General features: G+C 37.1%; 1 protein-coding gene across 2 annotated transcripts in view; it reads right to left on the bottom strand.

The window, feature by feature from the left end:
• Window positions 1–3,192: 3,192 nt before the first annotated feature.
• SLC39A12 (solute carrier family 39 member 12) overlaps window positions 3,193–19,598 on the bottom strand; it is a 33,982-nt gene continuing 17,576 nt past the window's right edge. The window contains exons 7-12 of one of the 2 annotated variants that reach the window (XM_040591762.1): window positions 18,944–19,096; window positions 17,647–17,757; window positions 15,267–15,330; window positions 11,266–11,424; window positions 9,673–9,860; window positions 3,193–4,484 (exon numbers count right to left, since the gene is read on the bottom strand). In XM_040591762.1, the coding sequence (XP_040447696.1) occupies window positions 4,356–4,484; window positions 9,673–9,860; window positions 11,266–11,424; window positions 15,267–15,330; window positions 17,647–17,757; window positions 18,944–19,096 (804 nt within the window). In that variant the 3' untranslated portion in view covers window positions 3,193–4,355. The remainder of the gene's footprint in view (window positions 4,485–9,672; window positions 9,861–11,265; window positions 11,425–15,266; window positions 15,331–17,646; window positions 17,758–18,943; window positions 19,097–19,598) is intronic. The other variant, XM_040591763.1, reaches the window with a different exon arrangement.

Below are 19,598 nucleotides of genomic sequence, written 5' to 3'. Positions count from 1 at the left end.
TGGGAAGTGGCACCAGCCCCCTGCGATTCCTGCACCCCCTGCACCAGGATGCTGCCCGGCGCCGCTGCCCATGGGAGCTTGGCAGTGACTTCAATGCCAGCAGACTCTACACAGCGTCTCCCATTGTGCTTGGTTCTGTTATCAGAGACATAAAAGGAAGAAGGCGCTTCTTACATTCCCCTACGGGACCCAGAGCAACAGCTCCGCGTGTGAATTTTTTGTTCTTTTGGGGAGAAGGGAATGAAGGTGGGTCTCATAAAATCAATTGCAGTTTTTGTTTTGGTTAAAGCCATTGTGTAACTGCTGCTTGTATTTTCTGTAGTCACATTCCTGCAGCTACGCTCACAATAGAAGGCAGCTGATTTTTGAGATGAGAGGAAGACTTGCCAAAAGGTTACAGTAAAGCAAGAAAAGCTAATAACATTGATAAAGTATGCCCTTATTATAAAATTATCAGCCTTAATCCTTCCTTGGCTATAAACCTGTTTTGGGTTTCTAGCTGCAGGCTAAAAATTGTCACAATGATAATATGGTTTTTCAAAAGCAATAGCAAGGTGAAATAAAAAAAATCCAAACATACATATCAAAACTAACCAAGTTTTCTTATATAAGAAAGGTATATTTTGTCCCTGGAGGAACGCCACATTCATGCCTAAAGCATAAAATACAGTGAAGGAATAGATGGCAGTATTTAAAACATGCAGATGAGCTCCAGAAACTTCCAAGGGCATTAGCATAGCTGGCTGCAAAGAAGGTACTATTTATCTTCGGAGTCACTTGGTAATGTCTAACATATACAGAAAAGAGAAGTACAAGGTCAGCTCTCATATGCTTAGGAGCCCTGGTAGTTTGGAATTGGAAGTATTTTTTATGAGGCACTCTGCCATGTAACTTTCAGGAAAAAATACTGTAGCAAACAAATTCTTTTAACCTTTTCTTTTCTCTCATTTTCTGTGTAGGAAAGAAAGATATTTTCTTTTCTTTTCTTTTTTTTTTTTTCTTTTTTTTTTTCATCTTGAGAGTGTTTGAAAACTAAAAATAGATGAAGGAGAGAAATACTAACCAGCTTCTTCCAGAAAAAATCCTATATCTATAGATTCATATATTTTAGGGTTTCAAAGGAACATTATGATTACCTAGTCAGAACTGCCTGACAGGCTGTAAAACCTCACCAAGTAATCTCTCCATCAGGCACATAACATCTGTTTGAGTAATTGCATACCTCTTAGAGAGATACCTAGTCCTGATTTAAGGGCTGCAAGTGATGAAGTTCTGCAGTCCTTACTCAGGATTTGACTCAACGAAAACATTGGCATATTATGCTCTCTCTCTGTTAGGTTTGGAGGAATAGAAAGAAATACCTGGCTTTAAATAGAATCTTGTTTGAAATCTGTATGAACAAATGCTACAGAATTTAAACCAAACAGAGAACGCATCTAAGAACACTTGTGCCACACCTTCTCTTTTGTAAGGACACAAACCCATATTCTTCTGTCCTTTTTCCTGCAATTTTCGGAGAACACTGACAAAAAAGATTAATCCTGTAGGTGAGTCTGAGTCTCTTTGGGTTTAGACTGATTCCCTTTTCTAACTCAGTGACTTACAGGAACAGTGTCAAGCCCTCTGTATGATGCATTATTCCTAATATACAGTCTAGTCTTATGTGTTGTAATACTTCACCTTCAGTATGTTTTTAAAGAGACCAATGTCAAAAGAATTGCAGCAGAGGCACCAACTTTAAGCAGTGAGATAAGTTTTCTCACAAGTGCCATAGGAATTCAAACTTCCATATGCTAAGGAGACTTCAGGTGCTCAGACTTGACACCGGGGCAAAATGGTGACTGAATCGCTCACTTACGAACAAATACAAAAGCATACAGGCTCTGTGGCAGAAACAAGGGCTAACTGGCATTCTGATCAACATATTTGTGCCTATGGTGGAAGCTGTATAAACATACATGGTTGCTAAATGCAATCAAGAAACCTGATAAACATATATAGCCAAAAGACAGCATTTTCTGAACATGTGCAGCTACAATATGTTTGCAGATCATGTCAGGATGTGAACCTATGCTCATATGCTACCTCTAAAGTACACACTGCCAGAAACTACTTGCCCTCTTTCAGACACATTAATAAATAGCAGAAAAGCATTTCAGAATACAATAACATTGCCAAAACATGATTGTATTTGGTAATCTTGTTTTCTGTGGTAGTAAACACTATCCATACATGAATATTCAAACTGTGGTAGCTCTTCTCTTTGAAATAACAAATGTTTCCGATATTCATTTGCACCATCTGATACAAGAATAGATTTTGCTTACGTCCAGTGGTGTCCTGCTATTGCTTGAATTGACTGTCGCAGCTGAAGGTCATGGAGTGACTCGGTGCCAATACAAACAGATGAAATACTGGGAAACAGCTTTTAAAAAATCTTACCTTACTAAAAGCATGCACAAACTCCTGGAAAATGTAAACTTTGAAAAGAGAAGCATCAGTCATGACTTCTTAGCTCAACTTTCAGAGTTAAATCAAGAGAAAAAGCAGTTATAATATTTGCACACCTGAATAAAACAAGCTAGGATTTTACTTTGGGGCTTAAAACAGCTCAATTCATTTCCCTAGTCAGAGACTTTCTGTGTGACCCTGGATAAATCGTTTGGGACAAGGTTTATGCACATATTTAAATGCCTAGATGTACATTTAGATGTGCATTGGAGTATTTGCTACAGATTCTCATAACTAACGGGCACTGAAGATAAGTGCATATCTACCTTTATAGTGATCTTTAAGTCTTTTTCCTGAGGGTATATCTATGGATGACTAGGGGTCACAAGCCCATGAATCTGGGCTGTTATAAACAATGAAATTCAGACCTATTTTCACTTTACATTTTGTTGATAAGGTAGTAAGGTGCCCATGAAGCCTTTGAGAACTGACAGTTCCAACAGTCTGCCCTAGGAGAGTGCTGTTCCCTCTGTAATATGAGAATAATTGTACCTTCACTAGGAGCTGTCAAACACAGGACACATTGTGAGACAGGCATATCATGTCATAACGCAGCCATATTTCAAGCTTGAGTTAAGACAAGGAAGAAAAAATACCGGCCTGCTGCATGAAGATGCATATTTTTTTTCAGTAACTTGCTCTCCCGATTTCCACAGTTCATTGGGGGTGGGTGGGGGTGCGGAGGAGAATGCATCTCAATTCTCATACAAAAATGTACATTAGGAAGGAGGGAGTCCTTACACCAAAAAATGATAGCATGTAAGTAGCAGAAATCACACAGCTGTGTTGCTCAGTACCTCCTGGAAGTTTCTCAGCACCTCAGAATGATTGCAGAATTTGTACATTTGTTTCAGGCTTGATTCTGCAATACCAAATTAAATGAGTCATCTCAACTTATGCAGAACTCCCTTGAAATCAAGAGGACTAATTATATGAAAATCACTCGGGGTAGAAGGAGTCGCAGTGAGGCTCTAAGAGAGCACAGCTACATGCACTTTAGACAACTGAAAAAGCTCTTTCCACAATGCACATTGCATATGTATGAATAAGCTAATTGCTGAGGGGAAGGCACTATCGGTGTTTGTTAAACACAGTGACTCAGAAGGAACATCTGGCTCAAGGAATCCCTTGATTTGAGGAGCCTGGAAGGGATAGCAGGGGAAAACAGTTACTATAGTCCAATGCTTGACTATCACAGATTCCAACACACGTATGAGATACTATATCAAAGTCAGAAAGGGGCATTCTCAGATTTCTAGATGACAAATTTCAACATTTACACTTGTCATTTTTTACCTGCCACAGAGGACCAGTAAGCTATGACTACTGACGATCTTCATGTTGACAAAGTAGATAGTGCAGATATTATGAGATTGCTGTATGCCATTTAACAGTTCAGTTTTGCTGTACTTTGTAGTTTTATAGAAATACATTTATTCTTTGTACTAAGAGGCAAAAAACATTTCTGCTTTGAATTATTCAACTATGGTTAGTCCCCTTTAATTACTGCATATAAAAGTGTTTTATTCTTTCAATCAGACTGGCAGAGATCACTTAGAGCATTCAACTAGAACAGTCTCAATAAAAACTAATCAAAAGCTCCTGTGAGTTTGAGCATGGGATCTGGTAAACTCAGTAACAAATAGAACATAATTCTAAACATTCATGTTTACAAAAAAAATTACAAAATCTGAACAATAAGTTAATAAAGTGAAATAGTTATCTACTGTTCAGATATAAAATCCCAGCAACTTAATTTATATATCACTATAGCAGACATGACAAAATTGTGAATAATGCTACCCACTGTCACAAGTGGTACTTCAAGATTTCCAACAGAAAACTTATATTTTAATTTTCTGTTCATATATAGCCAAAAGTAAGAGGCAAAGCCAGCCTAATAGTAATCCAAGGTTCTGTAGGAGAAACATCAACCAGGGTCGCCGTGTCTGAATATGAGTCATTTCAGGAAGCTAAAAAAAGAATAAGACACCAGAATGAGAGCCAGATATATTCATCTCTGGGAAAAAAGTCTTATGGGAAAACAAGGCAAACCATTCAAAAAAAACTTTCAAAATGCTGAGTTTCTGAATATAGCTATTAATCTGTAGCATGTTCTGTACATTATAACAACACTGATCTTGACAGTGAAATATTTAAATGAATCAAACTCTGCCCATTTTGGTTCTTTTACTAGCACCAACAAGAATTATAAATGAGAGTCCAAAATTTGTTAAGTTCTCAATAGTTTTTAGTAATTTTATACAGCTGTCTGTAAGGAAATGACTATTTAGTAAAATTAGTGATGCCCTTTTGTGGGAATAAACTGGTTTGAGTTTTTTTGTTTCAGTGCTATATATAGGGTCAATCCTGCTCTTACTGAAATAACTGGCAACATTCCTATTTACTCGGGTTTTAGTAAACATACAAGTAGAAAACAGGAATTTCAAAATATGCTTGAAAAAATTACGTTTTGTGTTTTTCTCGGTGAGTCTTAAATCAGGCAAAGGAGCATCAGCTGTTTATAATCATATTAAAAGCTACTTAGATTGACCCGCCACCCTACATTGTCTCTGTGATCAAAGTTTTAAACAAAATGTATGTCTCAAACAGAACCTGTGAAAATGATGCCTCAGGCTCAGACTCTCTCAGTATTCGTGCTTTATGTATTTATATACCAGGGGAGACACCAATGACTGTCAATGATTTCACATCAACCTAGGAAATACAGGCTAATTTAATTTCAGGAAAAAAAGGCCTGGTACTGACCTTTGGTTTTGGTTGTTTGGGGTTTGGTTTGTTGGGGTATTTTTTGTCTATCTGTTGTGAACCTCAAAACAGAAATGAATGGTCCTGGCACTCCCCCATCATCCCTTCCTGCTCCTCTCACAGCCTGCGCTTGAATGAAGCTACTTATTTCCTCTGCTCTTCAGAGCCTCCTCGCAGGAGCTGTAACAGCATCAGCCACTGGGAGACAGTGGAGTGGTGCTGACCAAGGAGGTTGTCAGGGTACGTTTACATCTGTTTGCTATGCTCATCCTTCCCTCTGTCAGAGGGGGGTCTCTGGGGCTGCCTTTCCTGCACTCTTCTATCTCTGGAAGCTGGCATGAGCCCAAAAGAAAACTGCAGTGAAAAATCTGCCTCCGCTTTAAAATTCTGCATAAAAATAACAGGCACACCCAAATGCCCTGAATCTTTATAACAACTAGGCAGTCTTTTAAATTACGGTACAAATTCACATCTTAGAAACTCATGTAGTTATATTTAATATGTATTTAAGGACCATTAGAAACATCTAATCTAAAGCAAATATGAACACCTCAAATTTCTGATGTAAATAAAAATCTGAACTGACAGCTTGTAAGTGTTTGGAGCATGTGGGTTTTGTTGTGTATATAAGTAAAAACTTAACTAAGACATAGGCCTGAATACAGGGTTTCAGTCTAGACCTTTGGTGTTTCTTATTTATCCTTATAATCAGTTTATTTTGTCCTCTTCCCCAGCGCCTGAGTGAACAAGTGCTCTAAATAGGAAACTTTCTCTCTTCCCACTGCAAAAGCTGTTTTCTCTTTTTTGTTGTCAGTGCTAATTTCTGAGTTAACACACGTGTAGTAAGTTCCTAAGAAACTTTTAAAAAGAAAGTCTCAGCAAGTACTACCCTTTCTATGTCCAATGGAGATATCTGCTCCCTACACCTAACCTATGTGCATATTATCAAACACACAGATCATTTATATAGCCTTACCTAGTGTGACTTCCCTGCTTATCTCTGAAAATAAAAGCTGACTGCTAACGCACTATCAGCTATGGTACCCCAGCTCCCTCAGAACACAAATGTTTGTAGTACAGCAGAGAAAATCTTGCTGTTTGGGAAGTGTAAGCCTATTCAACAGGCAGATGCAAAACACTTTGCAAATTAAGGGAAGATAGAGCTACATCCAAGCTGTTGGATGCCATCGCAGTTGCTAATGCTTGAGGTCTGTTGGAGGCAAAAAAGTTGCTGTTAATGGAGGGACTAGGTGATTTTGAATTCCCACTCCAGCTCATGTTATCATGGGCACACAAAAGATATGAAGAATTAGGAAGCAGCATGCTGAAAGAAGGCATGAGGGGCTGTCAGCCATGTGCTGAGTAAACAGGAGTTCTACCAAGCTGGGGCATATATGACATGACCACTACACTACAACGGCCTAACAAGTCACTTTAAAAATATTCTTTTATATCCAAAATCAAAAAGATTTTTAAGGTTAATCAGAGAAAACTTCAGTTAGTTGCCTCTGGGAGTGTTTGGCTAGCTCCTATTGATACCCTTACTGTCCTTCTTGCTTCAGTCTCCATCTTTTCAAATTAGATAGTCAGTCTTTCTAATCAGGAACCATATAAACCACCACAATCTGTATAATCATGTAGAAATGTTGTCCCAGTCCTTGGGGTTTAATACAATGCATGTGATTTCATAAATATTTATCCATGATAATCACTTCATAGATACTCATTTAAGAGGCTGATACAGGATTTTCAAGTTTGTTTCCCAAAAGGAAAAGGGGAAATGTTTTGTCAAAGAAACAATTCATCAGGAGTGAGTTGGTCTGTTCCATTCTATATATTGGTGTACCAGGTTTCAATTCAAATTAAAGGTATGTTTTTCATTAAAAGGTCTTTGGAAATAGTGCAAAGTTACGATTATAGCTATGACCTCTAAACAGATATAAAGTACAAAAAAATTCACTATACTGCTCATAAAAAGCTGTTTTTTAGGGGATGTCATTTCAATTAACAGCAACTAAACCCACAATATTACAGGTGTTTACTCACATGCATATCTTGAAGCAACAAACAATTTCTGTTGCAATATTACACCTGTGCATACACATTTGCAAGACAAAATACTCCTCTCTTCCACCTTCCCCAATTACTGGGAAGATGAAGTTTTGCATAATCCCTTGGTGAAAAATGATGAAGGAAATAGATAATTTTATCTTTTGTCCTTTTCCTTAGATTTCTAAAATGATTAGTCTACCCTGCTTGTTAATGGAGATAGAATGCCATTTGTAGAAATGAAAATCCTTTAATTAACCACAGAAGTAGCTGTATGCAACTTTGACTGTGGCAGTAGTCTTACAGTGCTGTCCTGCCAATGAACCTCTGCCTCAGTGCAGAAACCAGTAAGGCTGTTCAGTTTAAACTGTGCTCTTATTTTACTGCTGCTCTGACAACCACATGAATATGTGAAAGTCCATAAAACAAATACTGAAAATTATAATTAAGTTTTGTACACCATTAAGTATTTGTACACCATTGGCAGCAACACTGATGATTGCTGTTTGTAGATGAGAATGCAGCACAGAAGTTATTTATGTGAAGGAAGTTGAAATATACATAAAGAATGGCTGATTTTCTTTTGAGATATACTATACAAGCATGCAAAACTTTTCTGATCGATAGATTCCTGCAGTGCTACAGGAATATTTTTTAAACTAAAATAATCTCTGGGATATTCAACACTTTCTGACAAACGGAGGTGAGCAACACAATGGCAGCTCTTTTGACAAAATGCAGAGAAAGGCTGATTGGAATCCTATTAACACAAGGGAGGTGAGAGAAATAAGATCCTCCTTTCTCTCTCTCTCCCTTCTTTCTCATTTTCACATCGAGAACAAGATTATGGACAAGCTGAGAATAAGGGAGAACATATCCCTGTCTCTGCCTGGAACTGTGTCATCTCTTGGGATTTACAGCTGGCATATTGCTTTGAAGACTTGGGGGGAAACATGGTATTGTTCTAGGAGCTTGCGGATCCCTGATGGATGCTGATCCTCCACTGATGGAAAAAATATGCTTAAATCATCCTTAGCCACATTAGTAAAACCATGCTTACTGACTAGGTAGGTAACCTCACTTGCAAATTTCTTTGCATCAGAACAAGATGCAACTTGGTACACAGTGGTCTTGTCTGTTATGTACCACCTCAGTCAGAACTGTTGACACATCCACAGTCCTTAGGTAGTTTCCTCATAAGCTCTTAGGAGCACTTTATATTCACTTCTGTTACAGTAACAAAAATAGATGAAAATACACCCAAGGTCTAAGGTCAATTATTACAAGTAGATTTTTAAGTAGGTTATAATACTGGCTTGGCATATCAAGTTTAAAGTATTATGCTTGAACCTGGTAAATGATATCTCAGGCATGAGGTGGGGGGTGGTAGTGAGCACAACAGAGAGACAGCCAGGCTTGGGAAAAACACAGTAATAATTTATGAAGAGACAGACCTCTTTTCCCCTCCCCCCTCTTGATCTAATCACTTAAAATATTCTGTCTTTGTTCAGAAGCTTGCAATTATCATACATTGGTGACAAAGCTGGCAAGGTAATTAAGTTCTGCATTGTTACAAGTGTAACAGTTAGCCATCTCTTCAATAAATGACATGGCCTGGGGCATCTGCATGAGTTATGATTCCACCACACTCTTCCATAGTCCTTAGACCTTCCTCTTACTGCATATCTTCACCCTCCTACTGTGTATCTTCACAGTTTGTCTTTCCATAGTCATATCAATGCAATTGAATTGGGAGTATGAAAAATGTTGGGCAAATATGAAAAAGTTGAGGCAATCTGATAGGTTTTTAATTGCTTAGGAGCTCATCCAAGCCTGTCTGAGATGGAAAGGCTGGCAGGAAGAGCACAGGATAAGCATCTTGCATTTTAGTTCAGGAACAGCAATTTTTTCTTGAAACAATGGTTGAAAAATATATGAAGAAAAGGGCAGTAAAAAGAAAAAAATAACTAACTTCTTCAAGATTTTACCCCCCCTGTATGTTCAAATATTTCTTTATGTTGTAGGAACTACCCCTTTCAGGCATAAAAAAATACACTGTTTACCTTTCCTCCTTTAAAAAGCCTTTATGTCTTTCTCATATATTACCCTTTTAACGTCTTTTATTTCACCTTTTTATTACTAATTACACCTGGCATGGCAGTGACACAGAACAAAACCAGACCATTGTTCTAAGCACTGTACACACACAGGGCAGACAACATGCTCTTCCCAACAAGCCTATGAACTATTTCTCTCCAAATCCATCCACCTGCATTTGTCAGACACTCATCTGTGATGTGGCTATGTTAGAAGGAAAATATAACAATAGACTGAAGTTCTCACCATTTCTGCTAAAGATAAATACAAGAACATTCCAGCTGTAACAGTAAAAATCCAGTTTTGAATGCACGGGTCAGTTGATACAGAAAGCCCGATATAAAGTCCTAAGAATGCTGTTAGCGCACTTATAAAATTCATCAAAACTGCAATCCTCGTGGGAAGCCCTGTACTTAGCAGCACAGCAAAATCTCCTGCATAGAGAAAAAGACAGAAAAATTATTGTTTAGCTGATAAATATATTTGTAAGACTCTTGGCAACAAACAATGAAGGCAAATAATTCAGATACGCACAAAGATATTGAATGATGAGGACTGTCCTGAGATTTCCGTAGAATTAGTTATAAACTCATCCTATGCGGAAAAAAAAAAAAACAAAACCCAAAAAACAACCCAGCACCAAACCCCCAAAAAAGCACATCAACTTGTATTTGTTTAGCTGTTCCTAAAGATAGTATGCAGGAGCGGCCCCGATGTTCTGTGACATTTCCAACTTGGATACACACAAAAGTGAAGTCACATGCTTTCCCAGAGCTTCTAAATCTTTCTTGGCTGGGAAGTTGCCAGTGAGTATATTTGCAGCATGGTCTTTGAGTGTTTTACAGGTGCTGCAAGTCAGAAAAACCTATGCCAGTCTGATTCCAGTTTGAGTTTAATTCCACTGATTTCAGACCTAATTAACTTTGGTAAATTGTTTCAGAATCCCATCACAGACATTTATTCTAAAATAAACAATTTCATAACAAGTCCACAGTAAAATATTTTTTAAATTCTTCTCTGTGAGTTTAGAAACACCACTTTGTCACTGGGGCACTACTGCCCCAGAATTAAGAAGGTCTGTCTTTGGAGTTAAGTGTTCAGTATTTTGGTAATGTCTTTGCTATGCAAACAAGGGTTACAAGTTTTACAGCAATTCCCCATCCCACCCTTGCGTTTGGGGAAGTTTTCTACATAGACAGCACATGAAGTCTTTAGTTATTTAAGAATGGAAATGAGAATCTGCACTTCTCATCCCAGATTTGCCAGCTTATATATGTTGATCAACACAATGTCAGGAACAACTTCAGCCATACTGGAAGATTTACTACAAGGAGATAACTGAGAGCAGTGTTTTGTGGAATGATCTTTCTGTCCTGTTTGCTAGTAAAAGGGATCATATATCTTCTTTTATTATCTTGTTATTCTTGGTTAGCAGCAGGAATGAGGGTAGCATGAAGAATACATTGTTAAATGGCTCTGCTGCATATTAAAAAGACAGCCCATTGTGTCGGGTGTGCCTGTTGTGTACACATGGCTCTTGCTCACAGCGTACTATTTTTTTCTGTCTGTACACATTAAAATAACAGGTCATTCTTGACCCGATGGCATTTACATTTGGAGAAGGTGAGATGCAACAGCACCCAATAATGAGAACAGCATCCAATAATGAGGGAAAAGAGAAAACAGTGTCTTTGTATATCCATCTCACACATTAATATTCTAGTTCATGATGCTATTAAGCAAGAAGAATTCCCACTGATGTCATACAGGTAAGAATTCTTTGGGAAACCTGTAACTACAAAGACAATCAGGAAAAATACACACATATATATTTCTTACCCATTTCATGAGGAATTTCATGGCATAAAATAGCAATAGTCGTTGTCACACCTGTTTCTGTTGAGGACGAGAATGCTGCTCCTATTACCAAACCATCAGCAAAATTGTGAAGACTGTCACCCACCAGAACCATTATTGCTAACAAGCTAATTTTCTTACCTAAGAAAAGGCAAACAAACAAACAACAAAAAAGTCCAGAAGTTTTAACACAGAGATTGTAATTTTTGCTATGTTACAAATTATTGGGTTTTTTGGTGACTTCTCATATAATTTTATGAAACATATTTGAAACAAAAAAGTAATTGTAGAATAATTCAGAAATGCAAATACCAGGAATTAGCTTCCTTATTTTTACTAGGTCAACTATTACACAAAAATTTAAAATTAGGTTTCAGTCCAGTCTCCCAATATATCCTAAGGGTTTCCATTAATCTTTCTTTGGTTGCTGAAATTCACACAACTTTTCCTAGACGTTATTTTATTATTTTTTTTAAGACAGGAATTTTTCCATCATTGCTCACAGAATTGCACAGCGACAATGAAGATGAATATTTGATCTTATGCAGTTGATCCTTTTAATACTGTAAAGCACACTACTACAGAGTAATATTTTCAGGGTCTGTTTTTCATGAGATTTTATTACAGTGAAAGACAGAGACAAAAGGCAACAAGCCTCAGAATATCGCTGTTAGTACAGCGTTACAGCATGCTCATTTCCAACTTTTGTTCCTATCAATTGATGGCTGTTATGCTCATGCTACTCCTATCTGCAGCATCGCTCATGGATGCAGACAGCTGTTTTTCTTTCCCATACTGTTCTGTGGCCTTGCTTTTGTGTGGAACAGTACATTGGATGTTCATGATCAGGCATCTGAGTGGAAAGGTGCTGGTGATTCAAGTACTGAAATCAAGCTAAGTAATTAGGGACAGTGTCTCTGTCCAGCCTGTAACCCAGGCAGCTGGGTAGCATGCTGAATACAGTCATGGGGAGAGATTTTATCTCTTCAAGTAGCAATGAGGCTCCATATATCGGCTCAATGTCTAGGCTTAGCAACACATCATTGACTCCCCTATCCTGTACTTTGTTCTATCCATTTTATCCACAATCTTACAAGCAGGACCTCCTAATGCCTCTCAGGAAGCTCATCCAGCTTCCCATACACAGTATGGACAGAACATTGTGCAAAAGGGTTGCTTCTATACCTGAAGAACCAGGGTCATGATTTGGGCCCTAAGCATGTATTTTCCTGGCTTCTGACGGCTCCACAAAGACATAGTATGACAGTCAGAGGAGCTAACATGGAGCTGCACAGAACTATCTGCATATAGTTATGACAGGGTTTCACTTCAGTAATGTTTTTCCAGAGATGACCATTTTACAGTGATAGGGGAAATGTTTTTCTTGCAGAAACTGGCTAGAACTGAAGTCTTCAGACTACTATAAAAAAAAAAAAAAAAAAACAAAAAACACACAGCACATAAAAGTCTAACAACTGTATTCGGAAAAATCCTCCCTAGTTGCCTGGGAGCTCTGCGGGTTCAGAAAAACTGGCAGGCTTGTTAGGTTTTCCTGCCAGCTTACAGAGCCAGACATGGATGTCCTCAGTTTGCACAGCTCTTTCTAAACACTATGGGCAGTTTATAATCGATAGTGCAGAGTGTGAATTACACAGAAATAATAGATTGCTGCATTACGTTGAGTTTTTGATTTGTAACAAGCACTGGCAAGGATGAAATCATGGCTTGTGCCGAGATAATATTAGTCTGTTTTACTCAAATATCGGATTGTTGAAGAAGACATACCAAGGTTACTGGAACTCATATTATGTCTATAATAAACATAGGGATCAGGTTAACATTATGGAGCAATTGCAAATGTAAGCTTTGTGAACTTACTTGACTGAAAGTTAAGAGGATGCATATATAAACAAATCTGAATGTTTATCTTAATGTTTCTCTTATCTTTCAGCCTATTTTAAAGCAACCTCATTACTAACAATTACCTTACTGCATTATATTGCTGCAACAGTAACTATTAACTATTAATTTATACCCCTAAGTATTTCTACAAGCTTCTTCTTCTTAAACCACCTTACTTTTTTTTTTTATTGATAATTTTCTCTGCTTAAATAGGGGATCAGAGCTCATAGTAAATTATATTTCATGATTTTTTTCTTCACTGTGGGGGTGGTGAGGCACTGGCACAGCTTGCCCAGAGAAGCTGTGGATGCCCCATCCCTGGAAGTGTTCAAGGCCAGGCTGGATGGGACTTTGAGCAACCTGGTGTAGTGGAAGGTGTCCCTGCCAGAGCAGGGGGGTTGGAACTAGGTGATCTTTAAGGTCTCTTCCAACTCAAACCATTCTATGATTCTATGATTTTAATTAAGCTTTTTAAGCTTTGCATAAGGGTATAAAACAAACACTTGTCCATAAATAGATCTTTTCCCCCAATGTTTTCATTACTCATACAGCAAAAATATTTCTACTTAATATAAGGTCTCACTGAACATACAAAATATAAATGCTACTGTTTGATCTTTTCAGATATTGATAGAACAAGTGTGGATAAATGAGGAGAGGGCCAGTGACATATCTTTTTCTTCCAGTAGCTTCTAGCTTTCTGAGTTACTGGCTATCTAAGGTCACTGACTCTTCTTGCAGTCCTACTTGATATGTGTTTACAGTGAAGTCTGACATATCTGGAGATGTCAGGCCTCTGTCTTAGAGCTGCAGATTCCATTCCATTTTGGGAAAAAACAACACTTGAAAGTTTAGCTCAGTATCAAGATACCCAGGTATGTCTATGCATTTAGCTACTTATACGAACTGTAAAAATACAAACTTCTGAAAACATGTGTTCTCAAACCCCCCCTGAAACAATACAACCTACTTTCCCTACTATGGTTTTACTTAGTGATTTGTAATATAGAAGTAAAACTGAGGTATGAAGAAAAAATGGAACCAAACAAAGAACATCACTGAGAAACTATCCCAAATTTACTTACACACAAAATTTAGTTATTTGGAACAAATAACATTGAGATCACTAGAAATTTGTTTGTGCTTAGAAGGTAGTGATGATTGAACAGAACATCTAGAGATGGACTAGATAGTCATGCTGAAACTGGCACTGGATTGTGTACTGCTGGATAGATGAGACTGGAGAAACGGAAATTCAGATTTCAAATGCCTCAGAAATGGAAGTGAAGACCACAAGAGCAGAGGAGAAAACCTAGAAGAAGCTAATTACATTGTTAAATAAATCAAACTGATGACCTGAGATCTGAGATCACAAAATAAAGGGGAGTTGTTTATAGTAAATAAACTGATGTAAATTAAAATGTTATTTTCTCAGTTGAATGACTGCAACTCTACTAAATTCACCAAGATCACACAAGTTCAGTCAAAGGCAGGGTTTGGTTTATGCTCTATTTTCCTATTTTTTGGATTAAGCAGCAACAAAACAGAGAAGACAGGAACTACTTTGAAGCTCTCTGAAGAAAATGGATTATCCTAAAACTAAGAGCCATCATGAGCCTGTAATTCCATATATGTAATAAATCATTACTGGTTTAAAAAGGCTATTGCTTTACAGTGTAAGAGAAGAAGGAAGCAGAATTCTATTAGTATAGTGAGCCAACAAAACAATTGTTCCACTACCTTCAGAAATAAAAGCCCAAGCAAAGTTTACAGTTACAAAAAACTGTTTTGTATTAAATTTTGAATATTTCGCTTTAAGCAAAGGCTTTAGAAAAATAGTTTGCAATAGTGAGTAAACAAAAACTAAAGCATAGACAGCAGAAGATTAATGAACTTCACAATTACAGGGTTGGCAGCTGAAAACGTCTTTAAGCAGAGGTTAAATTATATAGCCAAGCACCATCAGATACAGTGATGTAGCACATGGCAAACACAGAGCTAAACCAGCTTCATACTTTCATTCCCATCTTAGGTCTGAAGGCTTTTCCTATTATTTGTCTAGTCTTTTTATTGATACTAACTTCTTTTGCTGATCACCTTACTCTCCGGAGGAACTTCAGCGGGCTCAGAATCTTCTGGACTTCTCTAGTTAAAAGCAAAGATAATGGATCAGTGTTAAGGGCTTCTTCCTCTGCTATAAATACAGGAAAATACCAAATAAGTTTAAGCTTTTTCAATTAGTCACTATTATTTGCATATATATCGTTAGAATCATTTATTGAGGACTGGAAGTGTGATTCTTACTTTAGAAACACATAAAATAGAGATCTCCCTCGTCCAGAAAAGGTTACAATCTAATTTAGATAGCAAGACACACATTCATAAGCAATGTTGTAAGCCAAGAAAATCATGTTTCTGCTTGAATACAAAAAAATCTGAGCCAAATGCAGAACTAAATAAGACATTGTAATTCAAATTGTATCTTTTGATTTTGTTGTGACTGGATGATTGCATTTTGCTGCTGGATGGGATGTCTATAGGTTTTCCAGGGAAAAAATGGATAGACACCATTTGCAGTTCATGTTCTTCACAGTTATTCTGCAAAAACAGGAGACTAAAAAAGATTATCATAGGTAGGTTTCACACCCTTTGATGGCATAGGGGCTTATTTCTTCAGGGTGGTACAGTCTCCAGTGCCTTGCCTCTTGGCCTTTAGTTAGGGCTTGGTGTTGCCATCAGGCATCACTGGCTGGGCGTAGCAACACATGATGAGACTCCACTGCAATGAGTGAAATTCACCCTTATTTCAAGTGAAGAAAAAGATAGTATCTTTGTCCTTATCCTAGAGAGTTAATTTGATGCATCAGCCCTAATGGTTAATTAACAGAAACTGCAGCTGTGGGGAGAGAAGGGTGAACACGAGGAATGTTTCTCTTGCCCTATCTCCCTAGGGCTTTTCTTTCTGACTAGAGAAACTATTAGAAATTTGTGCAAGGGTGAGATAAGCCAAAAAAATTGTTTGCCTGAAATTAGAAAAAAACCCGAGATTATAACCACTATATTTTTTCTTCTTTTTTTTTTCCTCCGAAAAAAGATATATCAAAATTATTATGGCATCCAGTAGACAGTCAAGAGCAGCAAGAAAGAGTGCTTTCTTAAGGACAGAAGCCACCGCACCAAAAACTGTAGCAGAGATGTGTACTGGCTGCAAAACAGGATATGATTCTTGGCTCATATGAGCTTGGTTGTGATGTGGGCTATGTGCTGTAGAAGCATGAGGGGGGAAGGGAAAGGATTTGGGTTTTAAATTCTACATTTTAAAGGAAAAATAAAAATCTTTAATTCCCATGATTGCAGCCAGTCATATGAATTCCAGTAATTGTTCCACTTCTTTTACAATATTTATTCACATGCCACCACTTTGAACTCTGAATCAAAACTGTAAGGCTAATCACTGACCTGCAGGATTTACAAGCTTTTCTTAGTCAACCACTGTTTGTCTTACTATTACTCACATGATTCCGAAAAACTGGCCACTTTTGTAGAAGCTAGCTAAACCAGAATAGCTCATGTGATCTACACAGAACTTTAGGATGATCTTGCCGCTGAGAGGAATGACAAGATCATTTATTGCCATAAACAGGAAGCTATGACGTGGCTTACAAATTGGTAAACATTCACTTGCCTGTCTGCTCTGCATTCAATTGAGAGTTTCCCAACTGTGTCTGGGAGATTAGCAGTGGCTCTTACCCATCACAATTGCTTTAGTAAAATGGAGTTCACATTATGGAAGATCTCTGGAGATTCTTTTTTAAATAACAAGGAATCTATGTATCTAGATACTACGTATAAACAGAAATATTTGTTGGAAAAAAAGAGAAAATAGGTTAAAAGGTATAAGTCAATTTAGTTTTCAAAGTTTATATCTGTCTGGATACTCTCCACAGACCAACAGAAAATTCTGTATCTTAGAGGTGAGCACCATTCCCAGGTATCTAGCTTGTTCATGTTACTCTTCAAATCTGTGCAAAAATGTCCAAGACTTCATCCATTCACTAATTATGTACTTAAATCTCACTGCAGAAAATCCTGAAGTTTTTCCCATGGGAGAGTCTGCCCTTACGTATGGTAATTTTTTTAGAAGAAGAGAGAAGGGAAATCTTCAAGAATTTTATCAACAAAAGTAGTACAGGAAGTGTATTGTTATATCAATCTGATACACACTTAAGAAAAGTATGTTTGAAATCTCTGTTGAAAAACCTATGTTTGAAATCTCTGTAAAAGCTCTCTATATAAACTTGAAAATCTAGAGATTCCTGACAATCATGTCATGTAATAAAGGACAAATCAATAAAGACTGGAAAATAATATTGATTTATCACAGTAATTTGGTTCATTTTTTTGAGGAACAGAGAAAGAAGGATATGAAATCAGGGAAGTAATGCCATATTGGTAACATACCAACTGTATGGTTGAAGTAGATTTGCCTCTGCCTGAATGTTCATTTAATTCAGATTCCACTGGAAGATCATGGGAATGTCCCCAGTGCCCATTAACTAAGGAAAGGCCCTGCTGAATGAAGATGCTTTGCAATTAGTTCTGAAACCCAATGAACATAGGTGCAGTCTTTCTCAGCCTTTTGTGAAAATCTGGCATTTATAAGAATTATTTTTTTCCAAAGAAAAAATGTTTGAAAAAGATTGTTGGCTAGCATCAACATTGCCTAATGCTTATTTTGTTTAAAAAAACCATGAAAAATGAACGAGATATATCAGTGACAACCACAATGGCTTGATAAAACTTATTTTGTTTTAAAACTGGAGATTAAAACTTGAAACTGAGTTGGATATAAAAATTAACTTTGAGAATTCATCCAGTTCACACAAGTTTAAAATTGTGTGATGATGATAATGCACATCCCTCCAAATAAGTAATAAAAAGGACTGCTTTCTACCAAATGAAATATCACCATCATCAAAATACTCTCATTCTATTAATCTCACATAATATTCTTTGGCGAATTCAAGGAAAGTGGGAATAGGGAGTTATTGCTACATATCTAAACCAGGCCAGTCATTAAACACTCCCTGTAAAACAGAACAAGCAAAGGTTTAGCCTTCTTAGGTGACATTAAGATAGCCTCCCATGCTGAGAAACTTAATGAGCCATGACACTTCGTGGTACATTATATCCTTGTGCATAATCATGTTTTCAGGCACCAGCCACACAGAAATAAAGTAACAGAATTACGATAAGCATGGCTTTGAGCAAGGAGATATTATTAATACAAGATTGGGTTCTACTGACTGCAACACACATATTAGATTCTCAAATGTATTGGGATAGGGGTCAAAAAAGTAGGAAATTTTAAGATATCATTCTTGAAAATATCTTGTGCTTACATCTACACCTTCCTGCTCTTCAAACAGAGCCTACAGTAGATAACTGTCACTGCTATTTAACATGGATATACTCTTCACCTGCTCCAGTGCTAGTCATGAAAGTGTGCTTATGGAACACATTCTATTAACTGTTCCCTTCTTGACTTATAAATATATGGAACACATTCATGAAGCATATAAAATCCACAGAGCAAGGCAAAACAGAAATTGAAGGTCAATTTGGAAGGAGCACTTTGAAAGGCAATTTTTAGTTCTTCATTTAATGCATACAAATTATAATTATTTTCCACAATCAATTTAACATTTTGTGCACTGTAAAAGAGGTCTCTAAAAGGATAAGTTGTACAAAGTTTTACCTGGTCACATGGTGTTACCAAAAGAAAGAAACACTTCTCTATCAAAAAGAATCCATGAATTCCTCCAATTATTCCCAAAAGTTTCCAGATATGTTCTTTCCCCTCATAGAAGTGTTCTACTTCTTGTGTTTCATGTTTATGTAAACCAAGAGTCTAAAAAATAAAAAAAGAGATAAAGTAAAAAAAATTAAAATGGCAATGTTTTAACTTCTGCTAGAGTAATCTATAATGTGTTAATTCAATTTATTTTTTTCTTTTGCCATCTCTTTCAAATTTAAATTGCGTTTTGAGCTAGAAGGCTGAATAGTAGATGGATGAAATGAACTATTAGGAGCCTCATCATCTCTCAATGGTGAAAGTAACATTATTTTTAGAGAAAGCTTTATTAACTTGCCCCTTTTCATACGTATTATACACATGTGTATAGAGAGAGCATATTTTATTTGGAGTACATTGATCTTTAAAGTCTAAAAAGTTACTTGCATCATCTTCATGTTGAAAATAATCCATAAGCTTTCTGCTGGTGGGCATGCTTCCATTTTTTCCCCAGTGGCATAACATGGTAGCTAGCCCTACTTTGCTCTGAAAGTGGGCAGTTCAAATGCTACTGGATACATCACATAAAAATGGTTAAGGAGATTACTTCCACACTCAA

The sequence above is a fragment of the Falco naumanni genome, chromosome 4, assembly GCF_017639655.2.
Source record: "Falco naumanni isolate bFalNau1 chromosome 4, bFalNau1.pat, whole genome shotgun sequence".
NCBI lineage: Eukaryota > Metazoa > Chordata > Aves > Falconiformes > Falconidae > Falco > Falco naumanni.
This window is presented reverse-complemented; position numbering and strand designations above follow the sequence as displayed.